Here is a 16039-nt window from a genome sequence, read left to right on the forward strand (position 1 = left end):
ATAAGTTCAGTCCTTCACTGGATTTAAAGCTTTATTTTTAGAAAGTTCACTGCATTAAAGGCAGCAACGTTTGCATTTTATTTGAACTCAGCACTAATATGTTAATATTTACATTTATATAACACTTAAACCAAAACAAACTAAAACACAGCCACAGTTTTAGAGCAGAAAGACAGACATACACATTACAGACAGGCTTAAAAGTAAAAATAATCACAATTATTTCACTCTGGCTCATTTAGTCCAAAGGCCTGTTATTTCTTAATCAGGTTAGCAGGAAGAGTGGATTTGTCCAAGTCATCAAAATATGGATGGTTCAAGGCCATTTTGCCAGAAATTCTTTTTGCAGGATCATAAATTAACATTTTCTGGAAGAAAAAGGAAACGTATTTACTACCTTATGAAATGACAATGAAAATAATGTTAATAGGTATTTAACCACAGTAATAATGAAGTAACCATAAAAACAAGTTTTCCCCTCCATGTTCTGTGCTCTCTCATAGGCAGAGAGGTCATTTCCACCTACAAGTCAATAGCAATGCATAAGATCTCAGAAAGCGAGCACAGATTTTCCCATTCAACAACCAAGCCCATTGGGGTACCACATGCACTGAACTAAATCCAGAAACAGGCATCAAGTGGCAATAATTATTAGCCTCAATGTCTCAACTAAGAGAAATTAGTAAGCTTTGGCTGTTAGAGCCCAAAATGCTCACAGGGACAGGTAACTCTATGCTTGTTTTAAACTGACATTGAAGAAACTGATGTAAAATTATTTTAACTTGGCTTGGTGCAGTCACATTCAGCTACCAGATCCAAATAGGAAAGCAGTATAACAAGCAGGTGGAACTGAAGAAACACAGAGTTTTGAAACTCGAGTTTCTTTGCAGTAAGTTACTTCAACTGAAGACCTCAATAATGAAGTTGATAAGAGCAAATACAGAGGATGCCATAGCCACTAAAATAGCCTCTAGATCTTTCTAGCATAGGCAAGAGATGTGTTTTACTAGCAGTTTAAAAAAATCTACAGTTAATATCATACAGCTGGGCCCAAAAAAGGAAAGCATTAGCAGTTTTCTACTAGATCTAAAATGAGCAAAGTCTGAGAAGTCTTTTTGCTCTTATTTCTCCTTAAAATACATTTCAAATTCAAGTAATCAGAATTCTACCAGCTGCTTTTCTGCCATCCCCACAACAAGCTTATCTTCCAGAAAAAAAAGCTTAACCTGTATTATTCTGCCCAGTATTCAGTCTTGACATTTAACTATCTTTAGACTTCATCCTACAGCAAGTCTTCCAAGTTGTTTTAAACCACTGAATTTGCATTTATATTCTCTGAACGCCTGCCAAATGCAACACTGTCTCTAGATTTAACCTTGTAGTCCAATTTTACCTTAAGTGACAGGTTCCCATTAGCTATACCCCAAAACAACAGTATCCTCTAGCTGATACTGGAATCTAAGGTTCTCTGAAATTGACTTAGACAAGAAGGGTCAAATTTCTCCAAAAAAGGGATGCTGTGACATTGAGACTGTAGCACTTCAGCTGGTAAATTGACTGTTTCTTCTCTGAGCAGCCAGGAACAGTCTTTTTCTGTGAATTAGCATCTGATAGACCAAAGCTTTTGATGGCAGCCATCAAGTGCTTTCAAATGCTGGCCACAGAAGTCTTTTTGGCTTATGAAGGTCTTAAGTTTACAACCTTACTCAAGCAGCTGGTCTTAACACAAAAATATGTAACACTTTTTCCAAGATAGCTGTTTTATATCCTGCTTCCATCTGCAATAGTCTAGAATGAGGAACTGACATTTTCATTGACACATCTGAGCTTGTGCTCCAGAATGGAATATTCAGTTAGTTTTGTTGCCTTTAAAATCTTATTACTGCTTCAGGCTTAAAAGAGCTATAGGAAACTTAAATGGATTCCAGATGTCTAGGAATTCAGCCATATGATTGTCATCAAGCACTAATAGGAAACTAAAATTTCAACATTTATTAATTTAAGACAAAATTACACAAGATTTTACAAGATATTAGTACTGTGGTTAACACCATTTGAGGAACTAGTAATTTTTTGCCTTTGTTAGCAGCAGCCCAAAACCTTGGTTTTGCACAATGAAGCCACAACTAAGCTACGGGTACTTAGAAGGCCTAATGACTATCAACAAGATTCACTTGCCTGCTCAATTGACTTTAGTTTGTAAATACAATCAATAGCAATACTACCTCAAACTGATTTAATAACAATGCTGTCAGTGGACACAAAGGAATTATCGCCAGCACAAGTCAGTTCTCTCTGTAAAAGAATACTGCTACATGGTTCAGAGAGCCAGCCAAAACAACTATGTGTTTAACTGTTGTGCAGGTCTGAACTGCGGCTCTGTTCTCACAAAGCAAAATTGAGAAAATGTAGTCATTTGAGCTTCTTGGGTAAAACACCTTCACTCAGAGTATTTTGCCATATTGATATGGGTAAACTATTTTTGTTTGGGACTGCTTAAAACAAACCAGCATCACAGGTTATTGCTGTACAAGGTTCCCCCTGTACCAAGATGGTTCTGAAGTTTCAGCTTCAGTTTCATCCCCATAGGCAAGTCTGCACTGTGTAAATGCAGCTTTAGGAGAACCAAAGCATAAGTTACTAAGGTACATTTTTATACATAGGTGCATCTAAGATCGCACCCAAAATGTAATTTAAATTAGTCCACAGTGGCTGCATATAAGCTGGAAGGGCATTAAATGGAGAAGCCAGATGAAGAACTTGCCAAATAAAAGCTTAGCCTGGTAATTCAATTGCATAGCCACAGAACTAAAGTAAACTCACACTAGGCACAAAATATACCAATTAAAAGTTAATCAAACACAGCTGAAAATGTAAGGGCAAATTGGGACAGACACTACAGACTGGCTTAAACTAAGTCCCTGGTTTCACAGCTAACCAATAAATTCAGCTACTTCTATTACTGTTTGTCACTTAAGACCACCATGAAGTCTTCACCAAGATGAGGCTACAAGGATTAATCCATATGCAACCATAAGAGAAAAACATTTCCAACTGGAAAAACATTTTAACTGGATCAACAGTCATAGAGCCCCATTACAATTAGTGCTGGCACCAGAAAAGGGACAGCTACAGTTTGTGGGCAGGAGCCTCCCCTTAAACCTGTTTGTAAAAGCTCAACCTCACTTGCAAGTTGCACCTGGCTTATTAGTATAAAAAAATCTGAGGCATAATTGCTTAATGAGAAGTAGTTAGTCACATATTATTTATGAAAGAAGTGAATGTCACACAAGGTGTCAGTTCTACAAGAATGACAACCCATACTCAGTTTGAAGATCTCCATACATTCATTCCTGCCGAGACTGATTAGTACAGATCTATGTATGCTAGAGTATTTGAAACGACCAGTTGAGTTTCTTAATTAGCAGTTTAAGACAGACTACTTACAGACAGCAGATCAAGTCCATCTTCATCCAAGTTTTTGACATGTGTTTTCAGGCTGCCAGGTTTCCATTTTGGGAATGTGTTCTTATAATCTTGCAGGGATTCCACTTCAGGCCACACCTCATTGTTGGGGGTTCCTAAAGCTCTGTGCAAACATGAGCAAAATACCGAGCAGCTTAGTCCAAAATCTGTAAGGCACTATGGTTTTCCTAAGTGCACAGCCCTGTTGTACAATGTTACGCAAGTAGCAAGGAAAGGTTCAGCCTGACATACCTGAAGATTCTGAAGAGCTGGTCAATCTCAGAGTCCCCATGGAAAAGCGGCTTTTTAGTTGCCAGCTCAGCAAATATGGTTCCTATGCTCCATATATCCACAGGAGTAGAGTAACGAGCAGATCCTAGCAACACCTCTGGAGACCTGTACCACAGTGTCACCACCTATTGAACACGGAAATTTTTTTTGTAAGTTTATAGAATCAGGTCCTCTAATTGACTGCAAGCACAATGGCTCATTCATTATAAAGCAGCATTCATAGGGTTTTTGTGTTAGAATGATAACCAGTACAAGAAGTTTTAGTGAAAATACTAGTTTCAAACTTAATTTACAAATAAGTGTAACAAACTCCTTTGCAGTAGTTGCTACTGCAAACAATTTGTGTACAGTACTTCCCAAAAGAGCAGGAAGCCTTAAGCACCTAGCTGCTACAGCCCTCAAACTCTAGTACTTAGTGAAGCAAAAATGTCCTTACAAAACAACGAGCATCAAGTTCTGGCCCATCTGACTTATTGTCATGGTAATAGTGTGATTCACAAGATGCTTTGGAACCTTAGAGTAAACCCACAGTCAGGGAGATGGAAAGACATTGAATGAAACAAAACCAAAGTAACTTTTTTTTTTTTTACACTGTTAGTTTATGGCTTTGAAAGTTCTGTAGTTCTTTTTTTCAGCTCTTTCATATTCAGTTATTACCAGGAAGCTAGTAAGCACTATCCAAATCACCAAGAGAATGTTCCAACTCACTTCATGAGTGTACACTCGCACTGGAATTCCAAAGGCTCGAGCCAAGCCAAAGTCTGCCAGTTTAATCACTCCTTTGTCATCTATTAAGAGATTCTGAGGTTTTAAGTCTCTGTGCAGAACTCTTCTTGAATGGCAGAAGACAATACCTTGCAAGATTTGATACAAGTAACTCTGTAGAAAAAAAAAAAGTAAACTTTAGTACAAGCTAGTGTTCTGCAACATAAAGCTGTTCCCTTAACATTAGCTCTCTGCATTGTAGGAGGAAATGGAGATCCAAAGCAGATATTGAGTTAATAACAATCATAAAGCAAACAATACTTAACTAAGGCCTAAATTAAGGCAGTTTAATTTCAGTAATTAAAATAATTTGAAGTGGTATTTGAGAGCAAAACTGACATTCATCTTATTATCCACAGCTGTTCCTTTAACCTTTTATTTCTCCTCAAGGGGTTAATTACACTGAAAATAAAAGCTGCTTGTAGCTTAGGTCACCTCTCATATTAAGAAATTGTCCTCATTACCTTAACACGTGAACGATCCAAATATTGGCCAGATGGAATAGTATCCAAGTATTTCTTGAGATCCATGGAAAGGAATTCGAAGACAAGGTATAGTCTTGCATCCTGCATAAGAACATCCTGAAGACTAAAAATCAAGTGTACAATCAACTCCATTGCAAAATGCATGGACCCGCAGTTACATTTCACCTCTCAACAGGAATACAAGCTGACAGTTCCAGGTTCCTATTAAGAAAGCCTTAGAAAGCATCCAATCTTCAAAGATCAACAGACTTAGTGAGTTACCCCGTCATCTGGAAAAATCAAGTGTATCTATCTGATATAGTGTCAGATAAACTCCCTATCTGCATCCTCTTAAACTTATGTTCCCTCATGCCTGGTATCAGACACAGGAAGTCTGAGGAAAAAATACTGTTGCTTTTAAAAAAGACTATGGGTGTTGACACCCAGCTTCCATTTTAAGCTGGCTTATTGTAGCAGAGCCTGAATAACTAGGAGGGGTTAAGAGAATATTATAATAGGAACCCAGTAGACACAGCAGGATTTGCAGATTTCTGCTTCATCCTTAATAGATTATAAGGGTTCCTAAACCCAAGCAAACATAGATTGGGATATCACAAGGCTGGAACCTGGCCAGTTTTAAGGTACATTAGAGAAAGTATTTTGCTGCATCAAAGGGCAAATAAATATTTTGTGGGGAAGACAATAGTTGTGATCAATTCTACACGTCAGCTAATCACTGATGGAAGTTTCACTCATAGCTCTGATGTGTGAGCTATGACAGTGTCATAAAGCAACACACAAATCTCTGCTACAAAACAGCAAGGAAGTGATCAATGGCAGAGGCTCCCATAAGCACACTGAGGTCAAATGGTCTATTCCAATGTGGCAAATGAAATTCTGAGACTGACTAAAGTAACAGCTTCGGCCAGTTTTCATGAGGTACACTGTTTCTGATAATAACTGCTCTGAAGACAATTTACATAAATTACAAAAATGTGTTAGATTCCTAGAATGGGAAGAGGCAGCATGAAAAGATCTTAATTAGAAAACTGGCATCAACACAGGACTTGGTACTATAGCTATTTGCTTCACAACAGATACTGTGTTAAGCAGAGTAGCTCTCATCTTACTAGATTGGTGGAAGAATAATATCTTATCTGAAGGGAATGAGTGTCCTTCGAAGAGTTTAACTAAATAGCAGTATATGCATACCAGACTATATTGGGATGATGCAGCTCTTTTAATAAAGAAATTTCTCGGATAGCAGTACTTGGAACACCTTCCTCCTCACTTTCTAGACGTATTTTCTTCATTGCAACCACTTGGCCTGTGATTTTGTGCCGACCTTTATACACAACACCATAGGTACCTGAACAAAAAGACAGTGAGACGCATATAGGAAATACCAGCTTCAGGTACAGGTAAGTCATTGCAAATAAGAATTGCTAATATAGGCAAGAGTCCTTGCAATCAAGTATTTTTGCTTTAACTATTTGGCTTGATTATAAACTACTACTACTTAGTTTTGGCAGTTTGCGCATGCAATAGTGTAGCTTGTTTAAAGCATGCCACCTGTGAACAGTATCATTTGTTAGGACAGGGTACTTGGCAGCCTAAGCGTGAAACTTCAATATTTGAAAGATGTAGCTGTAAAATCAGGTATTAATTGCATTTCAGGTTGATTAGCTTCCAAGAGAGTTCACTATACCTTCTCATCCCATCCCCAAGGGGTTACGATTTTGCCATGGGTACATCATATTAAAAGGTTACAGGTTTAGCTGTGAAAAAAAATAGTGCTCCCATGCGATCAGAGATCTATCACTCCATTGGTCAGACCTACAGAAACATCTGTAGCAGTCCTCAGTGCAGGAGAGAGGGTAGTGCTGTGGGTCTCAGCAGAAGTTAAAATTGGAACCAGCAGTAAATCTCAAATCAATGATGTGTTTTAGTCATCAGCATTCACAGAAGTAGAACCCTCAACCCGAGACATCCTCAGTATTCTCTTTTCACCCTTCTTGAAGCATTAATTCCTCAGATTAAGCTCCAACTAACTAGTTTATTTCAGGAAGAAAGATCCACTCACAAGGCTTCAGTTAGGAAGCTTTGTTGTAAGATCCAACCCAATGCTTTTTGCAATTACCTTAGAGAGTGCCTTCTCAGAGTACCATACTACAAATTCTCAGGTCTGCATAAAGCTAAAGCATTAGAAAACACACAGACTTCTACATTGAACATAGGCTGGATTTTGAGTGAAAAGGAGTTTGTGCCTAATGTCTGCATTGAAGCAATCTTCTCCACGCCCTATAGTAAATTAATTGTTAAAATTCACTTCTCCACAGAGTTTTTCAATTTGGTCTTTCCCTTGACAAGTGTAGCGACTGGATATAATCCAAGCATAACAATCCATGAGCCACTACTCCCTACCAGCAGCTTTGAGCAAAATAAGTATACCACACAGTACAACTTCAGGAGTAAGTGGTACACAAATTCATATACAAAGGAAAGGAGGAGCTGGTTTCAGGCCTTAGAACATTTCTTTTTTTCTCCTATTGGATGAAAATTACACCCATTATGCCATCAATATACAAAGGCAGACACTTCTCAACAGTGATCAGTTATTTTAAATAGACCACATCATCCTCAAAAGAAGGGCAGCCTGAAAGCTTTTACATTTAGAGATAATTACTGCAGTTAACCACAAGCATTTTGCCAGTTAGTTGAATCTCGGTAGTTCCTCTAATGGCCGGAGTGCGCAGAGCTTCTATGGCAACTGGTAAACCATGGAGTGTTACAGGGCTCAAATAGCTCTCCATACTTACCTTCCCCAATCTTCTCTATTTTTGTGTAATCATCCATTGCTATGGTTATCCCTGAAATGAACAGGAAAAAAAAAACAACGAGGGTTAACAGTTGCTGTCCTGAAGACGGCCGAGTAACCGAAATGACACCAGGTCTTTGCAAGCTCGTTTTGTCTTATATAGTTAGGACACAACACAGAAGGCTCAGGGTTCTGGATACCAGCCTCCTATCATTTGATTCAGTACACAGCACAATCTTCACGTCTACAAACCTAAACTACATTAACGGGCACACGATACCAGGTGGCATTAGCACCTGGTGAGACTGGCACTTCACACCTTCCATGCTGCTCTAAACCTCCTTCATCGAGCGCAGCTGAGCCTTAACACCAGGTTCGGAAGCGTTAAGGGCAACGAGGGGGTTTGTAGCTACCTCCAGCTCCCGAGTCCCGGCAGCCGCTGACGGCGCAGCCGAGGCCAGGAGCACGCTGCCGCTTGGGCCCAGCTCCTGCTCCGCTGTCACAGGTCACAGCCCCTCGAAACCACCCCTCAGGACCGAGCCCGGCAAAGGGAGAAGCCCAGCGGGCGCCCTGCCTCCCTCCCTGACCCGGGCTCGGGCCAAGGGCGATCCTGCCCCGACCGGGAAGGGACCAGGGCCGCGCCGTGTCCCGGCCCGCTGCCCCACGAGGGCGCGGGACCTCCTCCTTAGCCCAGCCGCCGCAGCGAGGGCCAAGCACAGCAGCAGCGGACAAGGGGCGGCCCCCGCGCCGGCCTGCCCGCCACCGGCCCCGCTGCTGGCCCGGGCGTGACAGGGGAAGGATAACAACCCCCCCAGCAACCGTTACCCGGCCGCAGACACCAACGGCCGCGGAAAAGAGAGTCTCCAGCCCCTCCGCGGGACCAGTGCCGGCCTGCCCAGGCCGAACCCCCCACCTCTCCCGCCGGCGCTGCCCCGGCCCCCGCTGCCTCTCACCGGAGCCGCTGCCGCCGCAAGGACGTCCCAGAACGCGCTCGGGGCGGGCACGGCGCGTTCGAACTAGCCGCGCGCCGCCGCGCTCCGCCAATGGCGCCGCACCGGGATGATTCAAACCGGCCAATCATCGCGCGCCGCACTGGCGGCGCTAAAGCGAGGCTGAACGGCGGCTTCTGCCTTCCGCAGTAGAACCGGCGCGGCCGGGCGCGGGAAGCTGAGGATGGCGCCGGGCGTCCTCTTGGATCGCGGATGGGGCAAAGTCGGGCGGGCGGGTAGTTCCCTGTAATCTGGAACCTTTTTGCCCAAATGGCGAGTTAGGAGGGCACTGGCACAACGGGGTGTGCTGGGACAGCCCTAAAGGGTGAGCTGGTCGCTGCTAAAATAACACGTTAGGTTATTTACGTGGTACAGGGAATACAATTGTGCTTGGATCAAGTTAGACTTGTGGCTTCAGCTGCCCTTCTTAATTAAGCAAGTCTTTTGGATTTACGGCCAAAACGTAAATTAATTATTTCTGGCTGCAGAGGTGCTGATCTGTGAAGTACTGCTGTGACTTTTGAAGCTGGATTTGAAGTACACACGTTAATAAAAGATCATTGGGTAACTTAATTCCCTAGAAGCCGGAACATACATCTCTAAGCAAATTAAAATTCTGCATCGCTGCCCCAGGATTAAGAACAGTTCGTCCCTGTGCTATAACAGTTTCTGAAAGAAGATACAACGAGAGAAGCACCTGCCAGGGTTCGCTCAGGGAGTGCTCTTGCAGTTGCAGCCTCACTCCATTGGTACCCAGGGAAGGAGTAACAAAATACACTTATATATGAAAAAAAAAAAAGAAAAAAAAAAAGTCTGGGAAAATACTATTCCAAATTTTGAAAAATTGTATTAGTGAGAAACTTCAATGCTAGGCAGATTTGCAAAGCAAATGTGTTTCTAGTTGTATAGGTCTTCCTCCTACCGGATAATTTCCCTGTGGGTTCTGTGACGCTGCCGTCCTGCTCCGGCACCAGTTTCTCACCAGCATCAGCAGTGCTGGGTCAGCACGCTCCTGTGGAAACCTACAGCCTCCGCAGGAGAGGGATACAAACATCACTCCGCATTGTTGAAGTAACTGTGTTTTTTTCTTACTTCATTGCACCACCTGAAGGATGCCGCTGCTGCTCCATCTCCAGTGTAAACAGGGCAGGCTGGACGATGCAAACACGTACAGCTCCTCCCCAAAAGCATTTCTTTGGAAGGGTGACTGGAGCAGGCAGGACTGTTGATGTTGCGCTTCCTCCTTCTCTCCCCTGGCCGTCAGCAAAGGCGAGAGGCAGCCTGTCCAGCAGCTCCCCACCGACACACAGACATTGCAGGGCTAAAAATTCTCCACCTCCCCACCCTCCTGGGGAAGCTTTTCAGAACAGTGCACATACACACAGCTTTTTGTTTACCTTGATTTGTGTATTCCCAGCACTTGCTGGAGATTTACCTTCCTCGAACAAGGCTTTTGTACGTCTGGGAAATCCCAGGCAGAAATGTGACCTCACATCTTGTGCAATTCATAGGAAAAGAGTCCGACATACGCTGTGCTGCACGGATATAGAGAAACTCTTCCCTGCATGTGTATAACGAACCCAGCAGAGCCAAGACAGCCCAGGCTTGGAGGTGTGTGACTCGTCCTTCTGTGTGACGTGTCTCTTGGGCCTGACCCTGCACTGACAGCACCATCGGGCTGCAAGGGCTCGATGGCTTTGGGGGGCATTGCTTTCTATAGCTGGCACAGAAGTGCAGCTACTGCTGCTGACTCTGCTGGACTAATCCTTGCCCAGAGGCCATAGGAAGGTGGCCAAAGTCCACCTTTTATTTCAGAAAACATGTCTGGGAAATCCCAGACATACAGTAGCCTTAATTAACTTGGGGGACAGGGGAAGGTTAGCAGTATCATGAATGTTTAGTACTATAAGTTAAGTTATACTAAAATGTATGTGGATTATATATATATATATATAAAATATACTGTGTCTGAAAGTACTGAATACACTGATCTGAATTTTCTTTAAAGTGGCATTTTCTTTTTTTTTGCCAGTTTTAACCAGCTTTAGTTTAAATAAACAGAAGTATTTCTTAGTTGTGCTCAGTCATTTCTGTTGGACACTAACCATTCATTCTCTGAGTGCTCACTGAGCTTTCGAACTCTTTGAGATTACAGCTTTATCCATATATCCCAGTGCCTCATGAGTTTTGAGTGGTGAAGACCAGGAGGCCCCAGCAGGAAAGCTGGTCAAAGGAAAACAGCTCGCTTTTATACAGGAGCCCCGGAGCCTTACTTCTGTTTCACGTGCAAGGAGACTGTTCCACAAGCCAGCAGCATACAACACTGTGATCTGTGCGAGGTGGTTGTCCCCTCCACTGGTGCCTGAGATGACAAGTTCAGCCTTTTCCCATACCTTTAGAAAAAACACAGGAGGTGGATGTCTTGGAGATCTGATTGCCGTTGCACTCGAAGCCCAGCACAGCTGCCCTGCCTTCAGGTCCTCGTGACTCTGCCCCAGCGCACAGATTGTGCCGGCTCCATCACAGGAAAGCAGCTCAGGGAAATAATTTTGTCACAGTCTCCATGTTCGGTGGACTAGCAGCTGTGCAGCAACACCTGGTAGCAACAGAGAATGTTGTGAGCAATGGTTTCCGTCAAGAACAGCAGAGGTTGCTTCGCCCTTGGTGTGTGCTGGGAGTGCTCAGTGGCCGAGACGGTGGATATTGACTGAAAGCAGCTCACGTGGATTCCAGCTTGTCCCTGTCACTTCATGGCACAGCTCCACCCCCACTGACACAGGTGCTGTGTGCTCCACGGACACTCTCCACACGCTCGCTTTCTCTGTCCCTCTCAGTGTAGCAGTAAGCTCTGGCCAGCTTGCTTGTAAGGCAGAGCACACGTAAGTAATTTGCCAAATATCAGTCTGACAGTTCTGCTTGCCCAGTGTTTCCCTCCCTCTTGCTGTTGTCTGCATATCCTTAGGATATAAATCACGTCTCCTTCTTAACTTGTGCTTATCTCGGGTGGATCATTGCTTTAGCTAATGATGCTGCTTGAAAGGAGCAATAGCAGCACATTTGTATTGACTTTTGTGTTTGAGGGGATTTACTGTTCTGCTTGAAGGAACAGTATTAATAGCACTGAGCCCGCTGATGGACAGAGGTACAGACATGGGAATCCCTGGGACTGCTGCACCGCTTTACAGCAAAACATGGATTCAAGTGCAAAACTGAGGGAAAACTCGGAGGCAAACAGCAATGGAATGAGGGTCTATCTTGACAATGAGACATTAATTCCCATTTTGCTTATATAAATGGACAAAGGGCATGTATATTAAAGCCTCTTCGGCATCCAAAACTTCCACTTGCTTGAACTGCATTGCTATTTGTGCAAGGCATATAGGATCAGATCTACAATGCCAGGCTTGGATTATAGTATTACAGTTGTATTCATGGCTAAGAACCCAGCCTAATACTCTGAACAACTCCTTCTATGCCGAGTAGAGGGCAGCTGCAAAAGTCAATATCATCTTGTCTTGCATGTATTAATCATATTCTCCTCAGCAATAGCATCACTGTAGGGAAAAGAGAAACTGTGTTCTGTCTTTTACATAATGATGTGATTAAAAAAGGTCAGCTGGTTTGTGAATACCAGTGAGGGTATCTAAAATACGTTGTGTTCACTGTACTCAGAAGCAGATAAATACAAACATTAATTGACTTCTTTAAACATTTATTAAAAACAAAAGTTTATTTTGTTAGTATGACAATGCAGAAGTAGAGTAGAAGAGATTTAGTAACATTTGGGAAAGCAAGATAATATTAGAGGTCTCAGGTGATGCTTTTAATCTGTTAAATGCTTCTTGTTATGCAGGGGACTTCCCTATGTACTTTAAAGAAACATGGAAGAACTGCTCTTATCCTGTAGTAATATTTTGACAGGATGCCAGAAAGCAAAAAGCTTCTGAGAACTGTTTGAAAATAAAGCAAAAGGATGGAAAATGCTAAGAAAAAATAATTGTCACTGTCTCCTGAAAGCATGACTAAAAAGATTCAAAATGCATTTAAAGTACTTGTATTTATGTTCAAATTATTTTTAAGTGTCATGGAGTTTTTTTGTACCATAGTGTGTAGCATGCACTAAACCACTTTTAAAAAATGAAACATTGATATGATTACCATAACAAAAATATAAACCACCCCTTCATTTCAAAGAATGAGATTGTAGATAGAGGGAAACATCAGTGTGGTGGTTATTCATGGGCTGGTATCTTCCTGCAGGAAACCTGGGCTGAATTTGAAATCAGGGGAAGTTTTCCCATGAACTTTTCGGCAGCACACGAAGAGCAGCCAGCAGTGAGAATGGTGCACAGGGAGCTGGTGGGACGGAGCAGAGGGATGCGCAGAGTCCCCAGCAGCGCTGAAACACGGGTGATCCTTGGATGTAATTCTGAAACCTCCCCTTAGCTCTGGCTTTGCCAAACTCTTGTCCCACAGTAGGGAACACTTTACTGTCACTGGAGATCTTCCTTTGTTGTGGGACTCACAGCTGGGTACATACAAACACACCCAACCTGGATTTTACTTTAATAATTGTAATTAAATGAGAAAGGTGAACTGGGCCTATGTACCAAGACAGGGAAAAAAAAAAAGAGAGAGAAAGAAAGAAAGAAGTGCTTTTTGTTTCTCTAGATCAGGGGTGTCAGACTGATTTTCACCGGGGGCCACATCAGCCTCGCAGTTGCCTTCAAAGGGCCAAATGTAATTTTAGGACTGGACAAATGTAGGAGTAGTTAGATTTATCCAGTGAGTTTGACACCCCTGTTGTAGACTTTGTCCACATTTAAGGCCCTGTCAATACAGCTGTAGCAATATAACTCTATCAGCAGGTAGAGACAATTACGCTTGCTAAAAGTCTGTTTGCTGGTATAGCTATTTCATTTCAACAAATAATACAACAAATAATACTTTTTTTTTTTTCCCCAATTGCTGCAGGCCCAGGCTTTCTCTGCACTCCTTATCTGTTTATCCTTTTTCACCTTACAGCAACCACCTGCTACAGTGCTCTATCAGATCAAACACACTGCAACTGCACATTTAAATCCCAAGCCTCCGTCAGGAAGCCTGACCTGAAACTTCTCCCCAAGTAAAGGAAGTTAACTTTTCCTCCCTCCAGCTATCATTCCAGCTGCCAAACAGGCAGGTATACTCTTTCAGATGAGAGAGTAGGTGACACAAGTGAGGTATGTAAGCCTATAGAGATGGACTCTGGATTTACATGTACACATCACACTTTGTTTAAAAATTCCTCTTCCTGATAGTTGTGTCAATGGAGTTACAAAACACTTTTCACTTAAAGTAAAAATGTGGTGGTTTTGTGTGTGTGTGGGTTTGTTCATTTGGCTGTTTTGGTTTTGTTTGTTGTTATTGTTTTTTTTTTCTTAAGGGGTTATTTTCTCTTACAATCTGCACATTCCGTTTGAGTCTTTATAACTTTCCTGTATGCAGTGATGCTGTGGTATGTGAACCATACAAAAATAACGTATGTCCCAGTCTCAGCGCTGCTAATTGCCAGTGCCTGCAATAGAACTCCTCATCAGTAAAGGTGCTTCCCCCCTTTTTTTAGCCAAGGAGGAGCTCGGGATCCTTATTTTCCCTGTCTCTGGCTCCTGGTTCACTGAGTGGGCTGAGGAAATGAGTCACATCCAAAATAAGAGGGATAGAGACATTCTAGGGAATTAACTTCTCCAACACAGCCAATGTCTTCGGTTAAATATTTTTATTTGGGTTTATATACAAAGAAAAAAGTGTACGCTTTAGAAAGTGACAAGCAATTAGTTACACAGTATCACAAAGATGTGTAAACCTGTAGGCAATTTACACAGCTGGGTATTCCGTTTGTAAATTGCACCTGAAGGGCTAAGGCCTGTGGTAGTGACTGGACTGGGCTATTATAGCAATATTTCTAGGTGAATTAGTGCTTAATAACATTTGTTGTATTTAACAGCTGCTAATTGGTAAATCAAGTTCTAACAAAAACAGGAAATTAAGTTGGTGCACCAGAACAGGCTTTTGAGTGGGGAGGAAAAGTGAGATGATGGGATAAAGCCAGTTCAGTTAAAACGAAAATAATCTTAATTGCTTTTATAATACTTTCATAAGCTCAAGTTCTGTGATAAAACACGCTTTAACAAGATCAATTAAAATATTTTATCAGACTTTTCAAAAGTGTAAATACTAAGAAAAAGTACAAGAAAACTACTTGTTTAATCAATGCAGCAGCTCATGTGTGAGGTTTGAAGAGCCTTCAGCTTGGACAGGGAGGGAAAAACCCCAGAGAGACTCACTCAGGCTCAAGTTTACGAGTATCAGGTAATCGTTATCCGTACCAGCAGCTCCCGGCTACACTGGGTGTGTGAGATATTCGCCTGTTGCCTTTCACACCTGAACGACTTCATATCTGCATTATAGTGAATACACTACACCTGTAGTGCTCATTAAGGAAAACCAGCAGCCACCCTTTAGGTGTAAGCATGGAATTCATTAGCGCCAAGTTAGAGGATTGAGCTGGCTTTTCAATTGTGTGTAACAAACTTTATCTGGGCTCCCCAAACCCACATCCAGAGTTCTTGGGGGGAGCAGCCGCCGTTCCAGGTGAGCTGCGGTGCGGGTGGGGGCTCCCAGGCCCTCCGAAGTCCGCCGGCACCTGTGGTCCTCCCGGTTTTCCTGTCGGGGAGGCTTCGGGGCGCTTTCCCCTCCGCAAATCACGTCGCTGGGGTCGCAGCCGCTGCCCAGTGACGGGACGGGACAGCAGCGGCTCCCGAAGCGGGCGGCCGGGAGCCAGTCGTGCCCGCCCCGGGATGGGAGGCACCGGCGGGGCCCGGCTCCACCTGAGGGGGCGGCGGCGGCCAGGGGCAGGCCCGCCCGCCGGTGGGGGTGAGCCCGGGCCGGCTCTGCCCCCGCGCTGGGCGAGGTGCCTGGGAGCGCTGCAACATGGCCTCCTCCTCCTCCTTCTCCTGCTCCCAGCCCGCGGGACGGGACGGCACAGACCAGGTGAGCGCGCTGCCCTCGCTCCTGCGCCGCCGCCGTCGGGCGGGGTGCGGGCAGGGCCGCGGGACCGGCGGCTCCTTCTGCTTTTCCTCCTCCGCTCCCTCCTCCGGGCCGCTCCCGGGCAGAGCGGGTCCAGCGCCCGCCGGGGCTGCGAGTGGCGACACCGACGGCGGCTCCGGGCGGCGGTTGCGGGGCGGGGGTGACTCGCGCTGGCCGCG

General features: G+C 43.7%; 1 protein-coding gene across 1 annotated transcript; it reads right to left on the reverse strand.

Moving 5' to 3' along the window:
• Positions 1-254: 254 nt before the first annotated feature.
• On the reverse strand, positions 255-14018 carry CDK1 (cyclin dependent kinase 1; the record flags this gene model as incomplete). The annotated part of the gene is made up of 8 exons (XM_080348066.1): positions 13901-14018; positions 7805-7855; positions 6198-6354; positions 4986-5109; positions 4465-4635; positions 3718-3881; positions 3448-3589; positions 255-368 (listed from the first exon to the last, which is right to left on the reverse strand). The coding sequence occupies exons 2-8, from the start codon at positions 7839-7841 to the stop codon at positions 255-257; spliced, it is 909 nt and encodes a 302-aa protein (XP_080204192.1). The 5' UTR covers positions 7842-7855; positions 13901-14018.
• Between the last annotated feature and the right edge of the window lie 2021 nt (positions 14019-16039).

This window comes from Nesoenas mayeri, assembly GCF_963082525.1.
Source record: "Nesoenas mayeri genome assembly, chromosome: 7".
In the NCBI taxonomy this organism is placed as follows: Eukaryota; Metazoa; Chordata; class Aves; order Columbiformes; family Columbidae; genus Nesoenas; species Nesoenas mayeri.